This window comes from Echeneis naucrates, chromosome 3 (genome assembly GCF_900963305.1).
Source record: "Echeneis naucrates chromosome 3, fEcheNa1.1, whole genome shotgun sequence".
Classification (NCBI taxonomy): Eukaryota; Metazoa; Chordata; class Actinopteri; order Carangiformes; family Echeneidae; genus Echeneis; species Echeneis naucrates.
The window spans coordinates 23207867-23224276 of NC_042513.1; the positions used below are offsets into that span (position 1 = coordinate 23207867).

The window sequence follows — 16410 nt, forward strand, 5'->3', positions numbered from 1 at the left end:
TTGATTCAAAAAGGCATCTATAAGGCAAATGTCAACAGGTCATTTTCAGGGTTATGTTATATACTATTTCCATATAGAGAGAGTAGAAACTTAAATATGACTCAAAATGTTGGATGGACCATAATCAGTAACATTGTCTTCTTTGGCGCCAAACTAACAGTCAGTGAGGTAAAGAAGGGAATGAGGTAAAAATACTCTTAAGATTATCAACTACAAAATATATTCTTTGGTCAATTTACTTCATGGCATATTTTGTGGTTTTATTTCTAAGCTGCATGAGAGGCTTCAGGGTGTAGCAGGCTTCGGTTTCTCTCTCTTTTTTTTAATTATTCAATGCTTCAGCATGTTGGAAGAAAGCACTACCATGTGGGTTTGAGATTAGGGGATCTTGGTTTTGGTTGAGGGTTCAGATTCTGGTTTCTGGGTTAGCAGTCTACACATGGGCATTCCCTTGTCTGCCTGGGATGCTTGATATAAAGACAGACAGCTGGAGAGACAGACAGACAGACAGACAGATAGTCCACCGATCCAAACAAGGTCGTACAACAATCCGGTCGCTCCTGTAGGATTTTTTTTTTTTTTTTCTTTAAACTTGATTGGCCAATCCCACCGGAGCTCCACATTCTGGCTGTTCTTCAAAAGTGTGGACAGCTGCAGATCAGACTGCCAAAAGGCTGATTAAACCTCCATTTGGGGACCCATCATTAAAACCAACCAGTCAGATTAAAGATAAGGATGGTGAATGACAGATTGATACTTGGCTGGGAGGTGAGAAGGGGTATAGTAAAGCTAGAGACCAGTGACTGTGTGTATGTGAGGGGGGGGGGGTGTTCAAAATTAGAGTCTTTTTGCAGTATGTTACACATAAATGTGTTGCTGAAACAAACATTTCAAAGCAGGTCAAACAAGAAGTCTTTGGTTTGTTTTTTCATCTTTGGATACTATAAATATCAATATAGTACAGGTTTAAGGGCAAAACGTTGCTTCAAGGTCTTTTTAAGTTTATCTTTGTTTCTCTTAAGTTTTAAAGCTTTTCCACCGAGGTTGAGTCAGTCCATGAGTTGGTCAAATCAGTCCATCTTTAGGCTTTGGTGCAGGCGTTAGGACCAGAGTTGGCTGAGTGACTGGAGCCATCATCCACCCACTTGTCTAGGCTCCGGCGGCGTGCGTTCATAAAGAAGTTGCTGACTGTGGCCAGCTCCAGGCCCAGCTGCTGAGCGATGGTGAGCTGAAGCTCTTTGGACGGACGCTTGTTCTCCTTGAAGATGGCGTGGAGCGTCCGCCGCTGCACATCTGTGAACACCAGCCGGGGCTTCTTGGTGACGTTCCCTCGCTCGCTCCTGCCGTGGTCCTGTTCCTTACGTTTACATGCTGTGGAGAGTTCAGGACAAAGACACACAGAGAAAAGGAGGTTTTGCATGAGAGAACAAAGTCTGCTTGTGTGGAAGCTGGATTTGTGGCATGAGCAGCAAAACTGGTATGAGAATCTTCCAAACCCTGGAATAAACGAGCATTATTGCAACTGACCGGAGAATTATTATTCTCCACCTCACCTGAGCTGAGGGGTCTGTCTTTATCTTTCCTTTCTATTGTTGTCAAAAGTCAATACCACTATCTGACCTTTTCAAAATCAGCTCACCACTGCTGATTCCCCACAAAAACATTTCTACGTTTCCTTTCACAGATGTTTGCAACATTGCCTCAATGTTTTCGGAGATTCTTGAGAATTGCATCAAATGAAACGACCCTAACCTGGACGGTTCTTCCACAATCCTCCAAATATCATCGATAAAAAGTTGTACAACATGAAGAGCTAATATGGAAACAGATATTTCACAGGAGGGTTGGCTGATTAATGTGTCTTGCACACGGCCACAAACCTGAAGGAATCAGGTGAGCTGTCCGCGGTGCTGAAAGCGACGGATCGCCTCGGAGGACAAACTGAACCGCAGAGACTGATCTTCAATGCAGACAGTTTGAGACCGAGTCCAACCTCCCCAGGGCGGCATTGTTTTCTTTATAGACCGATCGGTGGGACGAGGCCAGGAGGGGGCAGACGCGCGCTGCTGGAGAAAGGCCCAGTTTGGACTCTGGGGGGGTTCCCAACCACAAAGCAATTCTTAAACCAGAACGGGTCCGTTCTTCTACATGCCACCAGCGAATTAAACGTTTCACTTAAAACGTTTTGAGCCGATAAAACTCAATTATCTACAGCTATCGAATCCAATTTTGCCTTAATAGCTCTTGTTTTAGTGCTCCTTTGAAATTGTATTCATTTTCTATGTACCTGTGCCATCGCCTTCCAAATTTAGCTAAAAAATGTGCAGAAATTAACATAAACACAATTAGAAAAGCAAACAGTTGAAAAGTGCCGTGTGTGGAGTCCACTTTATGACCTAATTTGTACGCAGACTCTCGGCCGTGTCGCCTGCTTCAGCACGGTGCAGTCCTGTCCGTATACAGCCATAAACTGGAGTGTAATGGTGAGTATGAGCAGCTCGGTGTCTCCAGCGCTGGTAAATATTAACAGAGAGCCAGAGCTCCTCGTGTAAAGACCGCTATAAATCAGTAAAGAAGTGAAGGCCACTCAGACAGCAGGAGCCAGCACACAGTCACACAGCGGCCCGGCCCCGGCACAGGAGGCCCGGCCAGAGAGGCAGCTTTCCCAGGATCATGGGGGGACAGAACAACGGCCTCGTTATCGGGATAATCACACACACACACACACACACACACGCTGCTGCTGCTGCTGCTCCCTGCTAATGATTACAAACACACAGATAACTCCACACACTAACACACTGAGACGACAGTCCCGCATTTCATAACCTCACAGGGAGCACAAGAGAACAACAAACAGACCTCTGTACGACTAATGCTGCAAATATTCAACTGGAAACACCGAGCTGTCCTCCTGATCTAACAGAGGATGGCTGAACACCCCACCGATTTATTCAAAGCCAGAGAAAAACTGAAAACACATCTACACCTGATTTACCGACGTAAACAGACACTTCTGAATGAGTCCTGTTTTATTTTATTCAGGAAAATTCAGATAGGTAATTGAATACGTGGGAAAAGGAGAAGAGGCCGAAGATTAATTTCAGATGCCTGAAATCAATAAGTGTATCACATCTAGTTCACATAGGAACGAACGGATCAATAAAATGGCGTTCAGCCTATTCTCTTCAAATTAATTCTCTGTTTAACTGTATTTTTTTTTATATTCCTCTCTCAACTTAGTTTCGGACAGTTTTTTTTAAAAAGCTTTATTTATATGTGTATTAAAAGTTGATTTCTAAACAGAGAATTTGTGACGTTTACCTATGGCGTTTTTTTTTTCCAAAAAGGTGAAGTAACAGAAGAAAACGAAAAAGAAAAATCAGGCTTGAGATGCTTATTTTCTCTGAATAGCAACAAATTAAAATTCATCCCCAAAGTTAAGTAAATGATCATGGATATTTATTAACAGCCATTTGATCTGGCTGTTATTTCGACTGTCGTTTGATCACACTGATGATTTAAATGTCAAAATCCAAATCCAGCCTGCAAATGTTTTTCTTTCTAACCATTTACCAAAGCCTGTCATAAACTCTCACACACTCACACACACTCAGCAGCAGCAGCAGCAGATGGGAAAACTGAAACGCAATCAATTGCGATTATGCTCGTGCACGAGCATGCGCGCGCACACGCAAATCCACGCACTTTCCAAGTTGAAGCCACAGCCTCACTTTTTATAAAATAAAAAAAAGTACATTTGTGGTTCAGTGATTACGGACAGAAGCATTAAAACCTCCAGCGTCTGTTTGTGTGTGTGTGTGTGTGTGTGTGATCGTGCACGTGTGACTTGGGCCTTATTTCGCGCCTTAATTGACTCGGGTGAGTAATTGAAGATTAGGATTCTCACCTGAGACAAAGTCAGAGTTAAATTATGACCAAAACATAAACAGGCTGTTCTATTCTATTCTAATTTTTATTTTTACAATTTCATCCTCCACTGACTCCAGATTCATTTTACATTTAAATGAAGTCGAGCACAGCTGAACGCACACACACACGCACGCTGTCTGTTTACACCAAGGGCAACACCAAAAAGGCTGATCAGCTGCATCTTCACCAAAATAAACACATTCCTAACGATTTTCTGGGCGAAGGATCAGCTTACCCTCACAGTCCAGGCGGTCGATACTTTGAGGTAAAATGACATGAGCACTTGTTTCACACAAACCCGAAAATCAGTATGGAAACACAAAAAGGGGGGATTAATATCAGACAACTCTTTTGAACAACTTGATGAAGCAATTTTCAGGTTTAGCGAGTTGCCACATTATTTCCACGCGGAATAAAAGCCTTCTGTTGAACTGACAGACCTTCTATCTAAAATCCGTCCTTATCCAGACAGACAAGAGTTCATCAAACTTTCAAGCATGTCCTGGTTCATTTGACTTTCAGCATCTTGCACAAAGTCGAGCTGCATGTTATTTAGATAAAGAGCTATAAGTCTGGAGGGGGGGGGGGGCTGTCCTGAATGCTGCCCTGATGAGATTTCACATGTTTACAGTTTGAATTCTCAGCTAAAGCTAAAAGCTCAGGTCACTTCAAGCCCAGTGTTCCCCCTTTAAAGCGTCAACTCGAGCACACTGACCACATTCAGAAGATGAAGCAGAAAGAAAAGGAGCTTTACCGAGGCTTCGCTCACCTGCGAGCCTGAGTGCGCTCATGCGTTGGAACTCAGGCTCCTGCAGCCACTTCCACATGCGGCGGAAGGTCTCTCTGCCGGACTTGAGCTTGGACCAGGGCTTGGGGTTTCTCAGCAGGTCGGACAGGGTCCCCTGGGACCTGCACAGGACCCGCTGGGCAAAGATGGCCTGAGGGATGCTGTAGCGCTTTAGCTCCGTGGTGATCCTCTGCGCCACCTCTTTGGTATTCACCTCCTCCATCTGTCCCCCAGAAACACCACCCCCTCCACCGCCGGCCCCTTGCTGCCCGGGCCCGGAGGCCTGCTCCCGGCTGTTCCCCAGCCCCTGGCCGTGCCCCTGCGCGCCGAGGTGGGCGTGCGGGTGGTGGTGGAGGCCGTTGATTTGTACCATGCCCGCCGAGGAGCTCATGTGCTGCTCCGTGTGTCTGCCGAGCATGGCCGGGTGGTGAGCCTCGAACCCGCTGGGGGTGAGCATCTTCTCCCCAGGCATGGCGGCACCGGGGTGAGCGTAGGGAGGGATGCCGGCCTGGGACGTGTGTATGCTGGCCAGACCGGAGCCAGACAACGGGGACAGGCTCTGGCCCATGCAGGGATCCTTGTGATGATATGCGGGATACAGACTGTTCATAGGCGCCAGACTCCGGTCCTCCCGCATCAATGTGAAGCTGCCGCTGACGTTTCCGGGGATCCTCTGGTGCGGATGGGGGTGAGGATGATGCGGATGGTGGTGGTGATGATGGGGGGGAAACTTGTCGGAGACGGTGGAGATGGGGGGTAAGGGCTGCAGAGGGGTTAGGGTGGTGTAGGTGCTGCTCGCACTCATGCCGGGGGGGGCTTCGCACATGCTGATGGCTGGATGCAGGTGTCCGGGGTGGCTGGGGTGATAGTCTCCGCTGTCTAGCAGGGTCGCCATGCCCATAGCTCGGTGGCCGAGACCCCGGGGGCTCGGACGGGAATGCGGACTGTGGCCACTCAGCAGCTCTCCGTGACCGGCCACGGACTCATGGCTCACTCCGTGCAGGTCGCCAATATTCTCCATCGACAGCTGTGCGTTCATGATCCGGGCAGCGCTGTGGACAAACCATCTATCTGACCTACCGGAGTTAGCTGATGTCCAGAAGTCCCCTCGTCCGGTAAAGTTCAATTTTCTTTCGTGTTTTCTTATTTCTCCTCCTCGCAGCAGCCTCCTTATTCTCACCTATCTGATTATTCTCCTACCTCTGATGCTGTTTTGGAGAATGGAAACTTCCTTTTCCCTATCGCCCGTTTTTTCCTGATATTTCTGGCTCTTTGATATATAAACATAAATATATATTATTTTTTTTCTGATTCTCTTTACAATTCAAGCCCCCCCACCGCCAACCAGCTGTCCTCGCGCTCCGGTCGGGTGCCGCGCCATCTCTCTAGTTGTGAGTCTCCGGCTCTTCCACCGCAGCACAGATCACTGTCCGCACATGCGCAGTGCGGTCGCCCATCTCCTCCCATGCTCTCTCTCTCTTTCTCTCTCGGACACACGCACGGACACGCGCCGCCCCCTTGCCGTGACGTCAGGTACCTTATTAAGGAAGGGAGGCATCAAACCACCTGCTAAAAGCGTCTGCTCCTCCATCACTAACATTCAGCCTGTGGATTAAACATCTTCTCTGAATACTCGGATCTCTGGTTAAATCCCACGGAGCCAAAGTTCACACCGCACAGTTGAATGTTATTTGGAAAATGCTGAGTCCATTAGCTGTAATGAGCCTTTATCTTCAGTCCTCCTTAAATGATTAAGTGCAAATGAAGTAAACTTCCGGGTTCATTTAGAGTTGATTTTTAACTAGTGAGGTCTGGGATGAAAAGAAAAAACAAAACAAAACAAAAACCTCCAACAGATTCAGGAAGAGAAAAGAGGAACAAAGCGATTGATTTAAGTTATTTATGTTATAACTAATATATTTCATAATATTTAATTATTATGAAGTCACTTCAGCTCCCCCCCCCCACTTAAAAAAAGGACAAATATGTGGCGGTTTAACCAAACGAGGAAGATTGTAGTACCTTCTCTTTTGATAGAAAAAGATGAGCAGATGTGGCTATTGTTCAACCATTAGGCTTAACGAACCAAGCCCAACAGTGTGTGTGTGTGTGTGTGTGTTTGTGTTTGTGTGGACACACGCTTGTCCTATTTGAACACATGCACATATAATCCTGAAGTTTAGGATTCAATTAGACCGAGTATTAAAATGTGAACACAAGAGAAAAAAAAATATACAAACAAACAATTTCTTCAAACACAGTTTTATTTTGGTCCAAATAAAACAAATTCACATCGAAAATATTCACAGCATCAATAAAAGCCTGAAGGCCAGACAGGACACGACATGCTGACACATAAGATGTGTCAAAGTCCCCCAAACCTGCAGCCTCATAAAAGCCCAACTCCTACTCACATGTCAGGGGCCGTTTAGCCTAATAGAGCGGTAGCTCAGGGCGTCCTCAGCCGGCCGAGGTGACAGCTTGCAGCGGTCAGTGTCCTGCTGGACCCCCTGCTGAATGAGGGACATGTCAAAGGTGACGCTTCAAGACTCCCAAAGCCAACATCTGCGGGGGGACAGATTAACCTTTCAGACTTTTCCCTGTCCTGGACGTGCTAGGGGCCCCGCATCTGTCAGGGCACCCCCACAATGGAGCCAACGCTCGACTGAACGAGTTAAATAAAAGAAAAGAGAGAGAGAGACAGAGAGAGAGAAGTTAAACTGTCTCTGATGTGAAGTCAATGTCAACGGCGTGTGTGTGACGTGTGTCGAGACAAAAGGACACTAATTCCTCGAAGTGTGGCTGTCCAACCGTGTCGTCCTGTGGACATAATGGACTTTAAGAGACGGACGACATGTCTGTCAACAGGGAAACAAAAGCACTGGGAATATAATCATTCATTTCAAGTCAGCATCACTAAGATCAACGCTGGGATGCCTGCACAGATAAAATAAGACACACACACACAAAAAAAAAAAAAAAAAATAATAATAAAAAAAATATATCAGGAATCACGCTATTATCCTCATTAAAGTTTCACATGATTACATTTATTTTTGCAGGCCAGTTTGGCGTGCTTTTAATCTGCCCTGCAGACACAGACTAACGACACGTAGAAATACAGACTGATATGAAAACAAAAAGGTTTGGACTTACATGGCAGCAAAACCTCATCTGCACATTCTCAGAGGGATCGATATCCTGCCATGTCTGTGTGTGTCTGTGTGCGCCGGTCAGTGAGCACAGGCTGACTTAGCCTGAAGAGCCGGTGACATTTGCTTTGCAGAGAATATGAGGCAGTGTGAGGGCTTTTCCGAGCATCTAAAAGATGATGTGATACATTTCAACTGGAGTTCAATTCAGGGAACCACCGACCACGGATATACAGAAATTCCCTGTATATATAGATACAGATATATTTATTTATTTACATCTATGTAAATAAAACGCAGGCCCATGTGCCACGCAGTAGTCACCTGGAGGTTGTGTGTCTATGGCTGATTATTTATCAGGCTCATCGTTCCCGTGAAACCCACCGCAGCACATCCGAGCAGAAACAATAAAAAGCCTCGCAGAGAAGGACCGTGGATCAATATTTCTGCAGCTCTGCAAAGTGACACAGCGTTGCGAGCGTTATAGATGTTGAAAATGACAATTACATCTTGTTTAAGAATAAGCCTGTGCTAAATGGCGTTTGGAGAAACTAAACTTTTACAAATGAGCCTTCTTGAGTTTTGGTCGTTTATGATATGAGGGCGCATACATCCGGAAATTGAATTAGCCTTTTGAAAATAAATCACATTGCTCTTGTTTTATCCTTTTGCACCAGTAAACTAATTTACTGGTTCACATTTTAGCTCCAGAGTCCCATAAATATTGCTTCTTCGCAAAATTATTCTGTGATTTATCCTCAAATCATCCTCAAAGTAAAAGACCAGGGAGATCAGAGAGAAACACACAAAGCCTAAATGTTAAAATACTTGAGGAGATGATGAAATGATTCCTCTCTGGGCTCGTCATAAAAATGTGCATTGCAGTGTTGGTGACTGGCCTTTACAGCATATTTGAAGGAGGCTATAGGCCTTGAAAACACACCACTCCACACAGCGCCGATCAATACTGAATAAAATTATAGTTCCTAAAAGAAATCAGGCTCAGGCATTTGATTTGTCAGAATAAAGAGATGTTTTTAAATTTATTTTACTTGCACACATATAAATTTATCTTACCAATTAATTTATTTGTATAAGATGATTATTTAAATTTGCTATAGCCTGTATAGAGGAAAAGAAATTTAAGATTAAAATAGTTTCAATTAGTTATTCTAATATGTCTTAATTTATTTTTAAGGTAAAGTAAAAAAAAAAAAAACAAAAAAAATAACCCGCCTTCACTGAAATAGTTAGCAGATGACAAACCAAGATCACATTAGGAACTAAAAGGGGATCATCTCCTCTCAGAGCTTCTAATCCCGCATTACAGCATTTAAGAACCGGTCTGAGTTTTCCCACTAAAATCACAACTGCACCTAAAGAGGAACGAATAAGATACACCTCCACCAACAACACCAATAATAATAATAATAACAACAACAATAATAATAAGGCTTAAACGTCCTTCCCTTCGATTAAGGAATTTTCCTTTTTATTTTTCCATAATTAATAAAAATGCCATCATGGCCGAGCAGCAGATGCCGGCCCTGCTGCCTTGCTCAGGGGTAAATCAACTGCCTCTTCTCTTGTGTTATTCCGCGTCACTTGCTCTGATTCGTGCACTCATGTGAAATTAATAAGGCATCACCTTACATTAAGGTGTCCATATGCCGCCCAATTACTCCCTGTAACTTTGGTGAGACTCCAATTATGACAACAAAACCGTGTCAACGATAGCCAAACCAGCCCCACTGAGCTGCTCCAAATGTGTGCTTCAAATCAAAAAGATGACTTACTGCACCAGACTGCGGCTCAATCAGCGTTAAAAAACTCTTTGGAGAAATTTTAATCTTAAAATAACTAATACATTTAAACGCCCTTTAACATTTCTGGTGATAATTAAAATGTGGCATCATATTTTTAATGTTTGTTTTTTGTGCCAACATTTATCAGCTATTTATACACTTATTATATTTATTCTACTTTTATCCCAAGTCATGTTTTAATTTATTTATTTTTTTATATGGGATAATTAGGAGACTATCCTCAGAAATACAGATATGTTAATTCCAGTGTAAATATTTTCTAATTTAAACTGGACATTACTCGCGAGATTTGAGCTAAATCATAATGATAATATAATATTATTATATATATTTTACAATTCAAACGAGATACAAATTTCCCACCTGATAAACATCAGGGTGGGGCTGCTTTCCAACACAACAACACGTTTTCTGGCACAGTCTTTGCGCGTAAATCGACCTCAGGCTCACAGAAGAAACTCATCTATTTCAGATATATGAATTTAAACTGAGTTCATTTTTATCAATTCAGCAGCTCAGCCTGAGCCTGAGGTCGTGCGCGCCTACGTGCACAACTGCAGTTGACCAAGATTTTATTAATTAATCAGTCAAATCAGGTTATAATCAGGGATGTCTGTGTCTTGGTATATCAATCCCGGGTGATAAAATGCCGCAGTTGGACTCTGCACGTCCACAGAGCTGCATCACGCAGAGCAGCAGTCCTAATGTCGCTCACTGCGGACTCGGATCTGCATTATTATGACAAGATGTAAAGACTCTTTGATTAGGAAGTGTCCTCTGGGCCATAAACTGGAATTACAGGTTGAAAAGTGTCGCAGCTGCTGTAAGTTTGTTTGCACATGTATCAGTGAGCTGCTGTGCGTCACACTTGGACTGCACTCTTTTGTCCACTTCTCCTTTCTCCACGGGGTGCCAGGGTGCGAAATGTCTGCATTTAAACTCCTCTTCTTCGGAGCACATTTGCACACACACGCACACGCACGGACGCGCCGCACACACTGTGGTCCTCGGACTTTACCGCAGGATCCGACTGTGTCACGCAGCTCTCACAGCTCACTCCCAAACAGCGCAGCCCAAAGCGACAGATCTCCGCCAACCATTTACATAAACTCTTTAACTCCGACACATCCGACCCGCAAACGGCCGAGGATGCCCTCGCTTCCTCCGCGTCTCGTCTCCCCCGTCCCGCCCTCTCCCTCAACCTCCTCCTCCGGCGTCCAGCTTTCCTCCATAGCTGCAGGAGTCCGTCCCAAATCCTGACCAGGTAAAGATCCTCAGCCACCGCACGCGTCTCTCCCGTCTCCAAATCAAAGGGAAATGATCCTCCTGGCTAAGAAAGAATAAAACGAAACAAAATAAAATAATAAGCCTGTGTTTTCCTGCTCCGGCGCCGCCGCTTCTCTCTGCGCTTTTCTCTTTGCAGGCGCATTTGAATAGCCGGCCAGTGTTGTTATGGATCCGTGCGCACTGAAAGAGAATCAGTATGCAAATTGTTTCAGTATCAATCGAAAGGTTCGATCCGCTGAGCGTCAGCCCCTTTGGCACGAGAGGCTCCTTTACTGCATAAATGTTTATAATGATCCCATGTATTAACGCACACGCACACGCTGCGCACGCACAGACGAGGATAAAACTAGATTTTTATCAAGACGCCACGAAAATACTGTTTTGGCAGGATGAATAAGATGTAAATGCGAGGATGTGGATGGAGCATTGCTTTGCTTAAACAGCTTTTTATTAGTGAGAGAAACCCGCAGCACAGTCACAGAAGCGGGATTGTTAATGTATTAATATTTAATCTTTTATTGATTTCATTTTCCTAACGACTGAAATCACGTTACACCAGAAATGACGTGTTTTGTAGACTGAGGACAAGTGTCACCACTTGTCTTGCTCTGAAATGAATAACGTGGGGCTCAATAATGGCCTGAGATAACTGTCCCTTCATGAAAACTGTCATTTTAATTGAAGAAAGTAGCTCATAGTCAGAGGCTGCGATATTTTCCAGCACAGTCAATCCGATATTAAAGTGCAACAGAGCTGTGACAAACACACTCCAGAGGTGAAACACCTGAGCATAGACAGATGGAAATGGCAAAATATGCGAAGGGGGGTGTAAGAGTGGTAGACGAGGGGAGGAGTGAAGGGGGGAGGAAAAGGTGAAACACAGAAAGTGAGCACATAGGTGGCGACAGGAGTTTAAGCAATCAAGAGCAGGATGGGGAAGATGAAGGAAAAAGAGAGGAAGGGTAACAAGAGGTGAAAGGAAAGGCTACGGCAAGGGCAAGGAGAAAGAGAGCGTGGTCAGAACGAGATAAAGCATAGAGTCCGTTATCCATCTGTCCCGGGGTTAGAGTTTGACCAGCTGACAGGGTCAGGGGTGAGAGGTCGGCAACCCTACGGCCCAAGGGCTTGGTGGTCAGTGGGCTGGCTGATACCAGCGGGGCAGGATTAAAAAGGTAAATAATAAGAAAAAGGTGCAGTCTTTGTTTTACCCAGATAGACCCTTTCAGTTCTTGGACAGATTTTATTGTTGCACAAAACGAATCAGGATTAACTGATTAAATTTATGAAGTCGACTGAAATGGAGTTCTTCATTTTCGCAAGACGAGCTGTCACCATTAAGGTTCACATCTTTATTTAGAATGCACTTGATGTACAGCATTATGCAAACTTGGATGTACATAATTAGCATTATTTATTTTGTTGGCAAACAATGTTTTAGATCTAAGTACCTGCGTTTTATATATTAATTATATTAATATGGAAATGCACTGAAATTCTACTTTACTTTATTTCACTAGTATGACAAGTCATTTATTAACAATATCTTTATGTGTATTTGTTCACTATTACAGTAGATTTAACATGAAGTGATACATTTACTCACATCTATATTAAATAAAAACGGGCCTGAGTCTGTATTTTTTATAGCTGTTTTTAAACGTTTACATGACTCAAATGACGAAGGCAGTGAGGTTTAATAAAAGCTAATTCTAAAATAAATAAAAAGTAGCTGCTCTGACTTTACACAAGTATAAATCCAGTGTACAGTTTACCATGAAACAGCAAAGCTCAGTAGTGGATAGGTCTGTTTAAACTTTAATAATGCAGCAGTGTCCCTCTTGATCAGTTAACATCCTTTCAGCAGGAAGCGTCATATTGAATAACAAGCTTCCACCTGTTAAAAGTGATGTGTGCGCAGTACACAGTGTGTGCAGATTTAACAAGGCGCTCAGTGGTTAGGTCAAGAATTGCTGTCCTTTACTTGTGCCTGAAAATCTATATCTCAGAAAGGGGAAGGATTATATATTTTATGTCAACAAGAGACTGTACTCTTCTTTTGTGCGTGTGTGTGTATGTGTGTGTGGTTTCGAGGGGCTTACCATTGTGCGCCACAAGTCTCAGCTGGAAGGTTCGTGAAACTTTGACCGTAGTTGTGTATTTCTGTGTTTGAAAGACAGAAAGACTTCATTGATGGGGCCATAAGGTGTGTGGTGTCAGTGTTTCTTAAACCTGAAATTCCTCACGCAAACCACAGCTGTATCTCACAACTTCAACGTTCCCTTCACGAGGCTGAGGTGGCTACTACAGCGTGAAAGAAAGTGAAAACAGTCCCAGATACATGAATTCTGCGAGCAAATAGAAATAACCTTCACTAAAATAAACCATCAATCAAAATTGTTGCTAGAAAAGAAGGAACACTGACATTTTTGTTTATACATGAAGTTTTATTTGATAAAAATATTATTTATACATTTTTCATGATGAAATAGGGAGCCAACCTTTCAGATGCCAGCAGTATCTCTTATTGTATTAGTTTTTCCTCCTCCAGCTGTCCAATCTGTCATTTAACATTGCCCTTATGTCTCTTTGCCTGAGAGGGAAGTTTGTCCAGGATTTGGCCATATACTATTAAATGTGCCTCTTTTTCATCACTTCAACTTTAACAAGCAGTTTATGAAGAAATATCGTTTCAGGTTATATCATTTAGCTAGATCATAAAACTCCACTTCTGTTTTTGATGCCAGTTCTTTCATTTGACGGCAAAGCTGAAAACATACATGTTGCTGTTAATCATGATTAACTATGCATGGCGTGATGAGCAGAGCATATACTCTGTGTCTCTGTGTTTGTTTCAGGGAGGAGGGGGTGAAGTGGAGGGATTAGTAGGGAAAGTGGCTGCGGTAAGGACAATGATAGCTGCATCTCAAAGAGGATTACATGGGTTCCCCCTGACATCATGTACCTGCCATTATGGGATTACGGACGCCACTTCCACCTTCTCCGTTAAACGCTGCAGTGCAGGGGCAGAAATACCTCCACACATGTACAGACTCAACAAGAGAGGGGACGAGGGCAGCGCTGTTAGGTCAACAGGAAGAGTTCAGTACTGAAGCTGCCAGTTGGAGTTTGAGGTTATTATATTATTTATGTCTCTGGATCCCGTTGTGTTAATCCAGGATGAGACTATATGTGCTCGTGGTGTGTGGATATAAATGTTCCCCATGCAGCACGTTTGCTGATCTTATAGATGAGACACTCAGAAAGCAAAGTTTAAACCCGCTGTGCAGCCAAAGATACACACTTAAGTGCCCTTTAAACAACACTGTATTTGCTGACTAGTTCAATCAAAGAGCTGGTACACAACTAGAACCACATAAATGTGTATGTGAGACATACATTCCTGACACACACACATTTTACGAGAGAAAAAAAAAATAATGGAAATATGATTGCCTCTGTAGCTCTTTCATTCATTCATTCATTCATTCACACACACACACAGTCTCACTAACAGTGAACACTGATTTGGCACAGTCTCTCATGATATCTATTGTTCATTAGTCATTGTTATCCTGCTTTGATGTAGCTGTAATGGGCTTTAGATGTGTGGACTGGCTCCATAAAGATCCCTGTTTAGTAATGTCCAGAGTTTAAATGCTCTTAATGTGCTGCCGAGGTGTGAGGAGGGGCAAGGAGCTGTAAATCATGGGGAGGTGAAGAAAGGGGTGATTGGAGAGGAGAGGAGAAGGGAAACCAACGGGGGGGGGGGGGGGCACAGAGGAGGTTCAGGGACAAGGGAATGGAATCTGTGTGTCTGCATCCTGATGAGGCTGAGAGCCGCCCTCCGAAACTGCAGATGTGTTTACACAGCGCAGGTTCACACAGTCACCTGGACGAGCGCGCACACACACGCACACACAGAGCAGAGCTCCTGTGTCCTGTGTATGCGTACACGGTTAAGTATTTAGCTTGGCGACAGGGGATTATACTAATGTAACTATGTGTGTGTGTGTGTGATCTGTTCTGTTCCCAGTAGAGACTGAACAAACAGACAGAGGCAGCTATCAGCTCCTCCATTGTATTCGTCTGATCACTAATCTTCAATGGTTAAATCATTATCCATACACCATCTTTGGAAAGGGCCAGGCAAACACTACTGGGCTGTCACCACGCAGCACTGGTCCTTAATATGTTACTGCTGACACACACACACACACACACACACACACACACACACAGACAAAAATATATTCAACATTCAAATCCAAATGTGCATCTAACAACACACAATACATACATGTACATATGTATGGATATACACACACACACACACACACACACACAAGTTGTTGCCATCTCAGTGTCTGAGGGGCCTCCATCACTCCCAGCAGGATACTCAGGCAAATCTAATTGCAGGTAAATGTACAGAGCTGCTCTCTGCGGCTCCTGTGTGGAAAAGATGGGAGGAGAGGCCCAGCGACATGGTTAGTATTGGTCGGGATGACTGATCGGTCCTGCCCTAACCACATTAGACTGTGGAGAAGTGCTTAGCCCCCCCCACCCCATCCTACCCTACACTACACTACCTCCCAGCCCCTCTGTGCCTTCAGAGATGGCAGAGGTAGTTGGCGGGGATTTGGTGGGGCGGCTACGTGGGGGGCGCTGGGCGTGACCCTTCTCTTCCATGGATCCCTGTGTATCAACCTCCAATGGAGAAGCCCACGGTTGATTGGAGCGTATTAGCAGGCTGCAGGACTGGAGGTAGTCCAGGCCCAGTGGACGGCTCTGCCATCTAAGATCTGATCAGAGGTTATTAGCAGTAAAGAGCCACTGTGGATGAGTGGAGGGGAGACATCATTTACAGGGTCAGAGCCTGGACGCACAGAGCCAGCTAGGCATTGCATGCACGCACGCACACACACACACACACACACACACACGCACACAGATGAAACACACACAACCCTACACGCGCACACACTGGACAGTAAAGGGCGGCTCATTACTCAGTGAGAGCTCAGGTTTCCAGCGTAGACCTCTCCATTAGACCCCCAGTTAGGGAGAAATGAATGGCTGGAGCTTCTCCGCACTCATAAACCATCCACAGCAGGAGAAAATGAGATACAAGTAAGAGGAGGGTGGGGAACTTAGAGGAGCCGTGTGTGTGTGTGTGTGTGTGTGTGTGTGTGTGTGAGCTGAGGGGTCCTCGGGGTCTTTGAGATGGAAATGTCCAGCTGGCTGGCCGTCTGCTGCCTGACCCCTGAGCTCAAGGTCAGAAGCCAGGACCCCCAACCAACCGGCCACTGACCAACACACATACAGTATAAACACACACACACACACACACACACACACACACAACATCCACACTTGTCCACAGCCTGCTTGTGTCTATATGCACAGAGATAGCATGTATTCTGCTGTG

The 16410-nt window shown here is 44.5% G+C and overlaps 1 protein-coding gene across 1 annotated transcript; it reads right to left on the reverse strand.

Annotated features, from left to right (window-relative positions):
* Window positions 1-1081: 1081 nt before the first annotated feature.
* On the reverse strand, window positions 1082-5759 carry onecut1 (one cut homeobox 1). The gene is made up of 2 exons (XM_029498816.1): window positions 4703-5759; window positions 1082-1371 (listed from the first exon to the last, which is right to left on the reverse strand). Exons 1-2 carry the CDS (start codon window positions 5757-5759, stop codon window positions 1082-1084), a joined length of 1347 nt encoding a protein of 448 aa, XP_029354676.1.
* Window positions 5760-16410: the final 10651 nt, after the last annotated feature.

Coding starts and splice junctions, on each gene's coding strand:
- onecut1 (XM_029498816.1), bottom strand. CDS start 5,759: ATGAACGCACAGCTGTCGATGGAGAATATTGGCGACCTGCACGGAGTG. Junction 1,372..4,702: donor GAGCGCACTCAGGCTCGCAG/GTGAGCGAAGCC, acceptor AACTCTCCACAG/CATGTAAACGTAAGGAACAG.